Here is a 14871-nt window from a genome sequence, read left to right on the forward strand (position 1 = left end):
CTGATTGGCCGGGCGCGGGGGCGGAGCCTCTGGTTCAAACCATGGGCGGGGCCTGGCGCCTGAGTTCCCGCGCGGCCGCGTTGGCCGTTGGGCCCGCGCCCTCGGCCGCCCCGCCCCCGGCGGCTCCCAGGTCTCCGCGCGCGGCCCCAGTGCGCCTGCGCTGGCCTCCGGAGGGTGGGGCTGGTAGGGCCGGAGAGGACGGGGTGGGGGAGGGGGAGAGGACGGGGTGGGGGAGGGGGAGAGGACGGGGTGGGGGAGGGGGAGAGGACGGGGTGGGGGAGGGGGAGAGGACGGGGTGGGGGAGGGGGAGAGGACGGGGTGGGGGAGGGGAGAGGACGGGGTGGAGGAGGGAAGCCCTGCGTCTGTGCTCCCTGGACTGCTCGTCCCTCCAGGGGCTTCAGGTTTACCTGTAAGAAATGAAATCACAAAAGTCGAAAGGAGGGACTTCCGTGGTGGCTCAGTAGTTAAGAATCCGCCTGCCAATGCAGGGGACACGGGTTCGTGCCCTGGTCCGGGAATATCCCACATGCCACGGAGCAACTAAGCCCGTGCGCCACAACTATTGAGCCTACGCTCGAGAGCCCGCGCACCACAACGAAAAGCAGCCCCCGCTCGCCGCAACTAGAGAAAGCCTGCACGCAGCAACGAAGACCCAACGCAGCCAAAAATAAATTAATTAATTAAAAAGAAATGGAAAGGAGAGGAGGTTTCTTTAAAAAATAACTTCTTAATGGAGAGGTCCTAAATAGGATACACAGAAGGACTCACAAAACTAGATGAAAACTGTCATTGTCATGGTTTATTACTGCGAAAGGATGCAGAGATAAAGATTACATCTTCCGTGTGTCGGGCTGGAGGCTGGAGCCAGGAGGATCCGTGCTCGCTCGGGGCTTCCACACCCCCACCCTAACTCTCAACTTAGACTATGTGGTGTGGCCCCAGGCCCCCAGCAAAACACTACTAGCTGGCAGGACATCCCCTCCCAGGACCCGAGGGCAAAGACCACACCTCTCCTTGGGCAACTTTCCTTTCTTTACTACACAACAAGGGAAATCCCCAAGCTCAACGAAGATCTTATTTCTGTCATCTACTTTTAAATTATGACTGATGACATTATATCAGGACATATCAGAATTTTGGGAATTTCATACAATTTTGGAATAGTTATATTAATACATACGTATACAAATATAAAGTTAAAAGGTTTAGTATTCCTTCTTCTTTAACAAGTGTCCCATGTAATTTAACATCAAATAAGCCTGATTAGTTTAACATTTTACCGGGTGAGAGACAAATCCTTTGAGCTTTTCCAAAGGCCTGCTGGAAGAGCCCAGAGTTACTTCAAGGTCAGAAAGACTTCACTTAGAACCCAACTTTTGGAAAGTTTGTCAAAAATATCAAAAGATTTTGGACATTTGCTCAAACAGGACAATGGACCATTAAGAAATGATGCTTAATTATCTATTTGACTGAAGTAATGATAAAAGATTTCAAAGATAAATTAAAAAGTTACATAGTTGTAAGCAAAATGTAGCTATTTTAATATTGAGAAGATTCAGTTTTCGTAAGTAATCAAATACCTGATTAAGACAACCTGAAACACAGGAAATAATCTGGGTAAAACACAATTTTGGTTTTCTAAGCAGATTACTAAAAGGTAAGGAAAAACCTTTCACAATCTCTTATCAGAAGCAGGCAACAATTCAAGAAAACCTCGTCCTGTTAGCATATGAAACTTAGGTTTTAGTTTTACATAAGTACACTACTGATTTTAAAGCTTTTTTTTTTTTTAATTTATTTATTTTTTAAAGCTTATTTTTAAAACCCTTGTAATAGCAATTCAATTTTAGCCATCTTGACCACACATAAATTTCCTTTTTTTAAGATTCCTTTTCCACAAACCTACAACTTAGTATTACCATCCAGCTTCTGTCCTGTCTTTCCTTTTTCCTATTCTGAAACAATCAGATTCACTTTAGAACAAAAGTACTTTCTTTCCCTCAACAAAGTGCATTTCCATTCCTCATACCTTTTCTTACCAAAAACACACATCCTACTTTCCTTGTATAGAGTTGTTTTCTTTTATTATTTCTACTAGTTTTAAACAATTATGAATGGTCTGTTACTAGAAATTTATCAATAAAATTCATAATTCTTAAAAGCATATTATCCTTGTAGTAAATTTTACAATGCGGCATGTTTACCAATAGACCCAAATATCTTTATTTCCTTTGTAAAGGAAGCCAAAAGTGAATGAAACTATTTTTAGTTATGTTTCAGTATTTTATCTTATTTGGGAATAATCTAGATATTTAATGACTACCCATCATTTAATTTAACTTAGCAAAACTGTAAGGTTTCAGGTTACCAAAAAGGTCTGAGGAACCTATTTAAAAGGTTTACCTACAAACTTGTATCTCATCCACATCCATTCAATTCATTTGTTTTCAACAGTCATATTTAGATCACTCATGAAAAATTTTATCATACCCAGTTATTTTTCTTGCTGACAAATTATTTAACAAAGATAACATGAACTTGTCTTGTCTGACCAACAAACCCAGGTAGGGGACTTTCATGCTGGTCCAGTGGGTAGGACTCTGGGCTCCCAAAGCAGGGGGCCCGGGTTTGATCCCTGGTCATCGGGGAACTAGATCTCACATGCATGCGCAACTAAAAAAGATCCCACGTGCCACAACTAAGACCCAGAGCAGCCTAAATAAATAAACAAATATTAATAAATAAATAAATAACTCAGGTAGAATGCCTGCTTTTTTTTTTTAATTTTTAAATCTTTTATTGTAGTTTGAGCATATTCATTTCTTTTTTTTTTTTAACATCTTTGTTGGAGTATAATTGCTTTACAACGGTGTGTTAGTTACTGCTTTATAACAAAGTGAATCAGCTATACATATACATATATCCCCATATCCCCTCCCTCTTGCATCTCCCTCCCACCCTCCCTATCCCATCCCTCTAGGTGGTCACAAAGCACCGAGCTGATCTCCCTGTGCTATGCGGCTGCTTCCCACTAGCTATCTATTTTACGTTTGGTAGTGTATATATGTCAATGCCACTCTCTCACTTCTTCCCAGCTTACCCTTCCCCCTCTCCGTCTCCTTAAGTCCATTCTCTACGTCTGCATCTTTATTCCTGTCCTGCCCCTAGGTTCTTCAGACCCTTTTTTTTTTTTTAGATTCCATACATATGTGTTAGCATATGGTATTTGTTTTTCTCTTTCTGACTTACTTCACTCTGTATGACAGACTCTAGGTCCATCCACCTCACTACAAATAACTCAATTTCGTTTCTTTTTATGGTTGAGTAATATTCCATTGTCTATATGTGCCACATCTTCTTTATCCATTCATCTGTTGATGGACACTTAGGTTGCTTCCATGTCCTGGCTATTGTAACTAGTGCTGCAATGAACATTGTGGTACATATCTTTTTTTTTTTTTTTTAATAGCTACTTTTTTTTTTTTGCCTGTGTTGGGTCTTCGTTTCGTGCGAGGGCTTCCTCTAGTTGCGGCAAGCGGGGGCCACTCTTCATCGCGGTGCGCGGGCCTCTCACTATCGCGGCCCCTCCCGCTGCGGGACACAGGCTCCAGACGCGCAGGCTCAGTAGTTGTGGCGCACGGGCCCAGCCGCTCCGCGGCATGTGGGATCTTCCCAGACCAGGGCTCAAACCCGTGTCCCCTGCACTGGCAGGCAGATTCTCAACCACTGCGCCACCAGGGAAGCCCCTGTAGATTTTTAGATGATGGCCATTCTGACTGGTGTGAGATGATATCTCATTGTAGTTTTGATTTGCTTTTCTCTAATGATTAATGATGTTGAGCATTCTTTCATGTGTTTGTTGGCAATCTGTATATCCTCTTTGGAAAAATGTCTATTTAGGTCTTAGAATGGCTGCCTTCTTTTCAGAGTTGATAACTCCAGAGATATGTTTATTTTAATTAAACCAACAACTCCAAGTTAGCTTTAATTCACCAAATTAATCCCAGATCACATAAACCCCAAAAGCACCTAGGCCAGTCTGTTATATTTTAATTCATATAATGACTTGTTTGTTTTTAAACCACTTAATTAGAGCCCTTTTACAAATTAATGTTAACAATAACAACCAGAGATAGAAGAGAAAAATAATACCACACAACTACAACACATATATAGACACACATGAAAATACAGATAGATGCAAACAGGGACCTTACAGTTTCATTTAAAATTCTAGCCATGTCTTAGATATAAGCTCAAAAGAATAGTTAGATCCAAACTGTGCTGTAAGGATCCTCTTAGAGCTGTTTATGAAGTCAATTTGTCTTTTAGAAGCTTCTGCATACCAATCAAAGAACGCATTACATGGTCTCCAGAGACGTTTGGAATCCTCTCTTTTAAGGGTGCCCCTTAAGGTGGACTTATTTCAAACAAAGTTTCCGCCTTTAGAACAGGATGGTGACTTACCGAAAAGCTTCAACAAACAGAAACAGAAAGCAAGTTTTCTCCTAGAAGTTTTGGAGTATATTTGTCTATAATCAAAAACCTAGGGCAATTGCTATTTAAATCTTTCCTTCTAGTTGTTATTTGCTCCAGTTAAGGTAGAAACAGTAATTAAAGGTTTAGCATTTGGATCCAATTTTAAAGGGGCAGGTTTTTGCTGAGGAGGAGAGAGGGAGATGGTGCTAAGGGCTGAAGCTGAGACAAAGGGGGTGGGGTCTGAGTCAAGGGGATGGGGCCTGAGACAAAGGGGTGGGATCTGAAACAAAGGGGTGGAGTCTGAGACAAGGGGGTGGGGCCTGAGACAAAGGGGTGGAGTCTGAGACAAAGCAGGCAGGGAAGACAAGCAAGACAAAGAAGCTGGGGGAGGGTAACACAAGGAGCCCCAGGCTTCATAAGCCATTTTGTTCTTTTCTAGGTTTTGTTGTTGTTTTGGCCAAATTTACAAACGGTACCTTGCAAAGAGGCAATTTTAGAGTTTTGTGCACATTTGGAAGCTTTTAGGTGCCAATAAAAATAAATCTACCATTCATTTTGTTTAATTTTAGGACCACGGTCCTCCAATGTAATCCTAACAAAAATGAGTTTGAGATTAAAGTTCCCCATAATGTGCACTGTAATTCCGGATTACTTTTAATTTGTTTGGCCCACTTAGTTAAAATGTGCATATGGGGGTCCATAGTTTTGAATATGAAACTGGCCAGAGTCCTGAAGGCGGGCTGCCCTCAGAGAATTTAGGAGACTGGGATGCCATTTCCCTCAGTTCTGAAACCAAGATAGTTGCTAGAGTCCGAGCCCAGATTCCAAAGGGAATAAAGGTCCCGGTTAGCGTGATCCCCAAAAGAGAACTCTGCTGCCGCACTCCAGAAAACAACTGAGCACTTACCAAGGACAACGCCTTGAACCAGAAAGGACAAAACCTTTCCAGGTCCCATGTAAAGTCTGAGAGCTCAACACACAAAAGAGCGGGGCGTGGAATCCAAGAGGAGACGCACCAAACCGAAAGCAGGTGGCAACTCACAGACGTGATGAGCACGAGGGGCTCAGTGTGGGCACGTCGCTGCATTCCACGAGCTGTCATCTCTCGGGGTTTGCCTCCTTTGGACCCCACTTCTGACACCAAATATGTCAACTTTAATAATATAGTAGCCAGTTATTTTACCAGCAAAAGTGAGTTTATTCAGGAATAGCCAGAGGAACAGCAATTCTGCGTATGTGAATTATGGTGGACCCCAGGCAAATCCAGGGGACAAGGAGGAGGAACTTGCTTTTATAGGGAAAAGAAGGGAGTTGGGAGGGGCTGTGATACCCAAAGGGTGGGAGCGAGCCCAGAGCCCCGAGTATGAAGGCTTCTCATTGGTTGGGCTGTTACAGCCCCTGACTGGGCTGTCGTGGGGCAGAGAGAGGTTTTCTTCTTCCTGTTGGATTGTAATTGGAGGCGCCTTTTGTGGGAGATGTAGGTAAACGTCGTTCCTGTTTGGGGTAATTGATAATGCATAGTAGGCATGAGAGCTTCCCCTACAGGCCTGTCCCAGCTCCTACTTTAGTCTCTTTAATTCCACAAAACTGTGTGTGCTGCTTTTCTGTAAACTGGAAATTATTTCAAAACTAAAAGTTGGATAAAAGTATATACACAAAATAATTCTATATAGTTTCCATGGGTACCTATATAGGCAAGCAAACGTTTAGGAAAAGTGCAACTTCTATAAGTATACATGGATATAATAATAAAGGAAAGAAAACGGTGTCTTTGTGAAACTGAAGAGACACGGCAGGGGAGGCAGCGTGAGAGAGCTGAAGGAAGTAAAAGGGGTCGATCAGTGTGTGGCTGGCACACCTTCTGATGTGGAGCAGGCCCTGGGCACAGGAGCTGTGGTGGACTGGAGGCAAATGCCACTAACCCTGAAGAGGCCAAGGAGCAGGATGGGCAGGTGCAGAGCACAAAGGTCCTCCCCTGTGTGTGGGCTTCCTGCTCAGATGGCTTTGCCCCCAGAGTCTCAGAGTGGCTGCAGCAGCACCAGACCTTGCACCCAGTCTCACAGGAGTTCTGGGGAAAGAGAGAGCCTTTCCTCCAGGACGCAAACTGAAGTTCTGGCCCACCTCTCACTGGCCAGAATTGAACACATGCCTTTCCAACGGTGTTTGGCTTAGGGCAGAGGTTCTCCAGGTGTAGGCCTGCACCCCCCAGCAGCAATATCTTCTGGGAACTTGTTATGGATGCAAATTCTCCAACCCAGAAGCTCTGGGGCTAGGCTCTGTCTGTCTGTGTTTCAACAGGCCCACCAGGGCATTCTGATGTAGGCTGAAACTTGAGAAGCAATCAGAGCCCACCCAGAGCCCAAACCCAGCAGTGGAGGGGCGGGCAGGGCAGGGTGGGCTGTCATCTCCAGGCGGGTCAGGAATGGTCATGATGGAGGAAGGTGATTATCTCCTGAGCATCAGAAACAACAGGTACCCTGCTTACCTCACCTGACACCCTGGGGTGAGGCTGGGAGGTGGTCTGGCAGGGCTGAGGGCAGAGCCCACTGGGGACCCTCAGCCACCCTGCCCACCCTGCCTGCCCATTGCCTGAAACCTAGGCCTCTGTCACTAGGGGGCTGTGGAGCCCCAGAGCCATGAGTGGGGGATACATAGGGGCCACTGGGGCTGAGGCCTCTCAGCCCACCCTCCTTTGAGCCGTGGTGGCCCCAGAATGTCCCTTCAGGGGCCTTGGGGCTGCAGGCTGGATGAAGGGGGTCTGATGTGTCTTTTTTTACAAAACAGCTTTATTGAGATGTGACCACATACCATACAGCTCACCCTTTTAAAGTGTACAAACCAGTGTTTTTAGTGTATCCACAGATAGTCAATGTTAGAACACTTTCATGCCCTCAGAAAAAGCCCCCTGCCCTTTAGCTATCACGCCCTACTGCCCCGCCCCCAGCCCCAGGCGACCACTCATCTCCCCTCTGTCTCTATGGATTTCCCTATTCTGGACACCTCTTAGAAATGGCATCATGCTTTATGTGGCCTTTTGTGTCTGGCCTCTCACTTAGCATGTTTTTGAGGCTCATCCACACTGTAACACCTGTCAGAACTTCATTCCTTTTCGTGGCCGAGTAACAGTCCGTCGTGTGATAGACCACGTTTTGCTATGGACACCTGGCTACTGGGGATAATGCTGCTTCCAGCATTTGTGTACACGGATGCTTTCAACGCTCTTGGCTACGCCCTCGGAGTGGCGTTGCTGGGTCACGTGTAAACGTGAGGCACCGGCAGACCGTGTCCACAGCAGCTGCCCCGGCTGGTGGCGGGTGCGCTCTGGGTGCCTCCCGGGAGGGCCTCCCTGCTGCGCGGCCCTGGCCACCTCCGCTCTGCCCGGCGCCCAGTGACAGGGCCACCGCCGGCCCTGCTGGTCCCCGCCCTCCCCGCCCCAGGGGTGTGTTCCCATCCCCCGGGGCCCAGCACCGAAGCCCCGTGACCCTGCAGTTTCTCCGGATTCGCACGAGGCCGGGAGCACAGGTTGATGTCACCGTCAACCATCACGTCACTGTCACTTGTCACCGGGCGCAGGGCCTCTCTCGGCTTCTCTTCCCCTTCTCAGACCGGGCTTTGGGCCCGCCTCCGCACGCCCTGCCTGCGTGGCCCCTTGCGGTTTCTCCCGTTAGAACCGCTCTAAGGGGTCCGGATCCGGCGAGGAAGGGGCGCTGAGACCCAGGCCGCGGTGGGGCCGCCTAGTCCGCCGCCGCCGCCTCCTCGGGTGGTGCTGCCCCCTGGCGGCCGCGGGCCGGACATGCACGGTGCGCTCAGCCTCGCGGGCGCCCTCTAGGGGCCGTCACTGGGACGGGCGGGCCTTGGTCATCAAGAACTTGGGTCTTCGCAGGACCCCGGGGAAAGACCACCCAGGAAGCTGAAACGAGGCTCTAAGTCTTGAGCGCCCACTCGGTGTCAGGCACAGCTTAAGCGGGGGACAGACAAGATGTCAGTGAACGTCCCCAACAGCCCTACGGGCAGGTCCTGTGGCCATTCCCAGATCACAGGTGACGACGCTGGGCTGGTGGGGGTGAAATACCTCGTCCAAAGCGAGCTGTCCTCCGACGTCCGGGGTTTCCGGAAGGTCTTAGAGTAACACGGGGAGCGCGGCTGTTTCCCCGCTAGGACCGAGCGCTCCCACGAATGTCAGCGTGCTTTCCTGTCCGCTCAGGAGGGCCTCCCCGGCAGGTCCCTCTCGCTGGGTCAGGAGGCTTTGGGCAGCAGTGTGCCTTCCTGGGGCTGTGCCGCCCCTTCTAGACCAACTCCAGACCACGTGACCCCAGGATTCCCAGCCAAACCGTTCAGAACTCACCTCCTCCGCCGCTGCCGTGGCTTCTCCTTGGGCCTGTCCCCACGGGGTCCGCCCGGTGGGCACACCTGTGGGCTGCGGCCACTCGCGAGCCCGGCGGAGTGAGGGTGGGCCCCCGAGGGGGCCTGACCCTGCACCGGATGTGCGGGTGTATCTGGCAGGGCTGGGAGCCGGGGTGTGTCTGGTGGGACGGGGCTGTTAGGTTGTTGGTTTTTCAAATATTTGGACACATGTGAGTGCTGAAGTGTCGGGAGAGCCTGGGTGGGTCTCCCCAGCTGGCAGGGTGCTCGCCCACGCACACGACCATCGGTCCCTCAGGGAACAGCAACGGGCCCTGTCCAGGGAGCTGGGAATACATCAGTGAACAAATAGCAGGGTGTCCCTCCAGGGAGCGCTGGTCTGGGACACACTTGAGGAGAGAGCCCAGGAGTGTAGACTGGGCTGCTCGAGGTGGCCGGGCAGCCCCGAGGGGTCTCGGGGCTCCCCTCCTCAGCCCCTGCCTCCTTCCATGGACCCCAGGACAGCAAGGGTGGGCCTCACTGTGCCTGGCTCCCTCCCCACCTCGCGGAACCGCGGGGAGCACTTTGTGGAGGGGTGGGTGGCAGAGGGAGGAGGGAGGGAGGGAGGGGGTGGGCGGAAGAGGGGGAGGGAGGGTCAGAGGGAGGGGGGTGATGGAGGGAGGGGAGGCTGTCTGGCCAGCTCTCAGGCTCTGTAACCCCACTATGAAAGTGAGAAGTTTCCCTGAGCAGCGTGAGTCAGACGAAGGAGAAAGGTTGTGGTCTGTGAAGGAAGGTTCAGCCAAGATAAGACTGCCCTGGGGGGAGGGGAGGTGTGCCTCCGGGAAGACTGTGCCTCGGGCCAAGGTGGGCCCTTGACCACCGCCTCCCCAGCTGCTCCCCAGGGTCTCGGCCGCAAGAGCAGGGCCACCTCACGCCCTGGGTGGCCCTGTGTCCAGCACGGAGCTGGCAGGTGACTGGAGCCCAGCCCCTCCCTCGGGGCCCCTCTGGGCAGCCCCTCCACTAAGGGCTGTGGATGGCGGATTGGGACCTGGCTGGGCCCTGAGCACGGAGCCTGCCCTCCCCAGCGGTGACAGCCCCTGCACGCAGCCACCTTCTAATTTCATGTGGCCCCACGTCTCCTGCAGGCACCCTCTGAGACTCCCGGGGGCGGAGACCCTCCAGGCCACCCCTCCCGGCAAAGTCCTGGCAGCCCCTCTCCTGAGCCAGCGGCTCCGGGGCCTGAGCCCTGCCTCCACCACAGTGGGGAGCTGGTGGGCCGGGCAGCGCTTGATGGGACCCTGCCCGGGAAGAAAGGGGCCGTTTATTGGTTGCATCATGTCAGCAAAAGATGGAAAAGTAGGCAGTTCCCAGCCTGGGTGTGAAGAGGTGGTGGTGAACTAACGGGGAAGCCCCTTCGCTGGAGGCTGGGGGCTGGGGGCTTGCGTCCAGGGTCACATGACACACACACACACACACACACACACACACACACACACACACACACAGGCGGTCCTCTGAGACAGTCCCGTGAGAGGACAGAGGGAGAGACGAGGGGCAGGGGGGACAGGCCGGGTCCACCGCTAAGGTTCCCGCACCCGCTACGCCCGGACCAGTGCGGATGAAGCCCCACGGCCAAGGGTGGAGGGTGCGGACCGTCGGGCACAGTTCTCACCCAGCCCCCATCCGATTCCCCTGCGCCTTGCCCAGCCTGGGCTCCCTGGTGCGGGCAAGGCAGGCTCTGAGCTCCCCGGGGAGAGCGGACAGAAAGCAGTGCCCCGCCACAGAGCCGCTGGGCCAGGATGACTGCGGACCCGGCAGGGCCAGCGCCGGGCGTCCAGACGGCCACTGGGGCCCACCACGCGGCCTTGAGACGGAAGGGGCAACCCGGAGGGACACAAAAGGGGGCACGTGAAGACAGAAGCAGAGACTGGGGTGATGCAGCCACAAGCCCAGGGACCCCTAGAGCCACCAGAGGCTGAAAAAGTCAGGAAGGACTGTCCTCTGGAGCCTCTGGAGGGAGCGCAGCCCGGCCGACACCTTGATTTTGGACTTGGGGCCTCGGAGCTGTGAAAGGGTAAATTCCTGTTTTAAGACATTTCGTCCTGGTTTGTGATCACTTGTTTCGGCAGCCCCGGACTCTCATGGACGCGGAGGTGGGGACCCTGCTCACAAGGCCCTGCGGCTCCCCTCGGTGGGAGCACGAGCTTTACCTCCGTGACTGAAATTGAGGCGTAAGATGCCGAAACCCCAGGGCCAGTGACGCTGCCCGAGAGGCTAGGGTGCAAGGACGGTCCTGGGGGGCGGTTTGCCAGGTGAGGGGGCTGGAGGGAGAGCCCCAGGCTGGGATTTCGGATGCCAGGAACTTTTCCTAAAACTGCCAAGGAAGCGGCATGAGGCTGCCAAGAAAGGGTATTAATGAAAAAGACAGACTGGCATCATTCTTTTTCTTGTACAGCAGGTTTTCGCAGCAACTGGGAGGCCAGAGCACAGCCGTGGGGTGCTTGCGCGGTAACCGTGTCTTCCCACGTTTGTCACGGTCACCGCCAAGTGGACGGTGACAGGTGCGGAGCGACGAGGGGTGGGCGGTGGGTCTGGGGGCCGCTCCTCCCCTGGGAGCCTCAGAGCAGGATTCTTGCTCCTTCCTGCCATTCGTAGTGGATAGACTGGTGGCCCCCGTAGTGGATAGACTGGTGGCCCCCGGAAGGATCCGCCTCGACCTACTCCTCGGAATCTGGGGGCGGGGCCTTATTTGGAAATAGGCTTTGGCTAAGGATGCAGCGCTGAGCTCACCCTGGATTATCCAGGGGAGCCCTAAGTCCAAAGAGACAGAAGAGAGACAGAGAGGAGGGTGAACCTGGGGGGGGGCAGCGCGGCAGCACCAGAGGCCGAGAGCGAGACATGGAACCGGCTCCCCTGAGAGCCGCCAGAAGGAGCCCTGCCCACGCCTTGATCTCCGACCTCCAGCCCCCAGAAGGCTGAGAGAATCCTGTTTGCTTTACGCCCCCCAGTTTGCAGTAATTAGTACAGCAGCCCCGGGAAGTCATATGTCAGATGTTGTTGAAACGTCCTGTGATCCCGGCCCTGAATACTCCAGACTGTTCTAGAAGCCGGCCCATCACCTGGAGAGCCCAGGTGCACGCCCCTCCCCCCAGGGCTTGGCCCTCCAAGAGGTCCCTAAGGGGAAACGTTTGCCTGAGAAGATAAAATGACATTACCCCAGGTTAGGAAGTTGGCACCGACGTGTATTCTTGCGCTTTTTTTTTTTTTTTTTTTTTTTTTTTCTTGCGCTTTTATTTCTAAACGTATTTTCTGAATCACATATCCTCTCAGGCTCTCTCACAATGCAAAACATCGATCGCTGCCTTAGGGAAATGCGAACATAAGCGGTGGGTGTGGTCAGCCCCCAAGGCCGCCCGCTGAGGTAGGTGTCACTGGCCCTGTCACGGATGGGGGAACGGAGGTAGCGCTGTGACCTGGCCTGGCCCTCGGCGGCTTCTCCCCGAGAGCGGGGCTGGGAAGCCTCGGTGCGGAGGACTCACCGCCGTCCTCGGAGCCCGTTGGCGGCGTGTCACCCTGCCTGGGGTGCCCCCCGGCCCTCCCGGCTGATGGGCATTGCTGCCACGAGCACCTGGGGCTCCCTCCGGAGGCCACGTGAGTGCACCCCGCCCCCCGGCTCCCCTCAGGGTCTGCGGCACAGAGAGGCCCCAGCCAAGGCCCCGTGAGCAGTCACCGCAGGAAGGGGCACAGTTTGCACCGACGATCTGGGGCAGAAGAACAAAGGCCCCGCCACGTACTGTCACAGTCATCCAAGCAACGCTTGCAGAAAAGCACGGAAAATAAAGCCATCACGCGGAGGCTGACAGGCACCTGCCGCACACACGGCCTGTGCCGGCTGCCAGCAGCACTACGCGGTCACACGGCCTCTGCCTGCGACCCTGCGGTGCGCTCACAGCCGAGAGCGCCAGCCAGAACAAGCCCTCCTGCCTGCCACGGGCTCTCCCTGCAGCTGGCAGACTCGCCCTTACCCTCGGCGTCCTGCCTCCTCCCTTGTGGGGCTTCCGCTCCCAGTGGAAAAGCCTGGGGGGCTGGGACCCCCCAAGGGGCAGAAGCTCCAAGAACGAGAAATCTGTGGCGTGTCATCCAGAGGGGGCTCCGCAGCCGGCGCTGTGGACACTGGCGGGCAGGCTCCGTGGGGAGCCGAGCGATCGGCCCTGGACTCCCATGCTGGGTTCGGCAGGGCTCCTCAGTCGGGCCCTCCAGGGTGCATGGCGAGGCCCACGCGCCCGGCGGTGGCCCTGGTGGGCGGACAGGCTTGGGGAAGGCGTAGCCGTTTGTGAGCTATGTGGGCGATCGTGCCTCCTCTGAATCCTTCGAATACGTGAGCTTGGCGACGTCTGTCTTCATGGACCACTTTTTCCACCCCCTGTGGATTCTGGACACTTCTTGGCGTGAAACTTCCGTGGCCAGCACATATATGATGGGGTCAGCCACGCTGTTCACCGTGGCCAGGCTCAGGAACACCACGGAGACCGTGTACAGGTTGATTTCGAAGGCGCACACAGGGCCTGTGTCTCCTTTGTAGTAGGAAAAGGCTATGGCTTTGCCCAGGAGCACCAGGTGGTAGGGAGCGAAGCAGAACAGGAAGATGGTCACGACCGCGATGGCCAGGCGCTTCACCTTGGCCTTCTGGGCGGCACTCAAGCTGGTGCTCAGCTTGATGCTCCTGAAGATGCGCTGGTTGGTGAAGGCGATGACGGACAGAGGGACCGCGAAGCCCACGGCGAAGCGCGTGTAGTAGTACCCGGCGATCTCGCGGTCCATCGGCAGCGTCTCGAAGCAGGTTTCCTTCTCCTCCATCTGAAACACCGGGTAGTGGACGAGCCCCACGAGAACGAAGACAGACACGGAGACGAGGATGGCGGTCTTCCGGTGGCGGCGGCCTCGTGTCTCCAGCGCGTACACCACTGCCAGGAAGCGGTCGCAGGAGATGCAGCACAGGAAGAGGATGCTGACGTAGAGGTTGCAGAAAAAAACGTAGGCGGTCACCTTGCAGGCCCGCGGGCCCAGGGGCCAGCGGTGCCCGTTCTGGATGTAGACGACCCAGAGCGGCAGCGTGCTGATGTAGAGCAGCTCGCACAGCGCCAGGCAGAAGAGGTAGACGGCCAGCACGTGGCCCTGGCGCGCCTGCAGCAGCGTCAACCAGGCCGTCAGGCAGTTGGCTGGCAGGCCCAGCGTGCACACGGTGCTGTACACAGTCACCAGGAACACCCTGCTGTCGTTGAAGGGCACCGTGCAGTTCTGGGGAGATACGCCAGTCGACAGGGCCCCTGGCAGAGGGCTGGTCACCGGCGTGGCGTTTCCTGTGGGGCAGAGACAGCGTGAGGGCGGGTGTCGCTGGGAACCCCCTGAATCAGATGTAATAGCGCAAGAAGGGGCAAGAAGGCTCTTGTCAGCTGCGGACTGGACGCGCCAGGGTTAAAGTTTTCCAGATGGTTTCCTAATGTGACCCTAAATCACCCATCCCCCAGCCGATGGCCTCGAGGATACAAGGTTGGCAATACCGCGTCCTGCATCCTGGTCACTAACCGAGTCATTTTCCAAAGTGTTGCTTGTGGACTTGAAGAGAGTTTATTCTCTATTCGCCTTCTGTTATGAGTTGAATTGTGTGTCCCCAACCGCCAAAAAAAAGATATGTGGAGTCCTAACCCCCAGGACCTCAAAACGTGACTGGATTTGGAGATGGGATCTTTACAGAGGTGATCAAGTCAAAATGAGATCTTTAGGGTGGGTCCTAATCCAGTATGACTGTGTCCTTATAAAAAGGGGACATTTAGGGACTCTCCTGGTGGCGCAGTGGTTGAGAATCTGCCTGCCAATGCAGGGGACACGGGTTCGAGCCCTGGTCTGGGAAGATCCCACATGCCGCGGAGCGGCTGGGCCCGTGAGCCACAATTACTGAGCCTGCGCGTCTGGAGCCTGTGCTCCGCAACAAGAGAGGCCGCGATAGTGAGAGGCCCACACACCGCGATGAAGAGTGGCCCCTGCTCGCCA

General features: G+C 53.9%; 1 protein-coding gene across 1 annotated transcript; it reads right to left on the reverse strand.

The window, feature by feature from the left end:
* Positions 1 to 34: 34 nt before the first annotated feature.
* GPR132 (G protein-coupled receptor 132) lies at positions 35 to 14341 on the reverse strand. The gene is given in 6 exon segments (XM_036842077.1): positions 35 to 180; positions 8825 to 9002; positions 10493 to 10684; positions 11031 to 11194; positions 12846 to 14180; positions 14338 to 14341. Coding segments are annotated over 6 exon segments (2019 nt in total).
* Between the last annotated feature and the right edge of the window lie 530 nt (positions 14342 to 14871).

The sequence above is a fragment of the Balaenoptera musculus genome, chromosome 2, assembly GCF_009873245.2.
Source record: "Balaenoptera musculus isolate JJ_BM4_2016_0621 chromosome 2, mBalMus1.pri.v3, whole genome shotgun sequence".
NCBI lineage: Eukaryota > Metazoa > Chordata > Mammalia > Artiodactyla > Balaenopteridae > Balaenoptera > Balaenoptera musculus.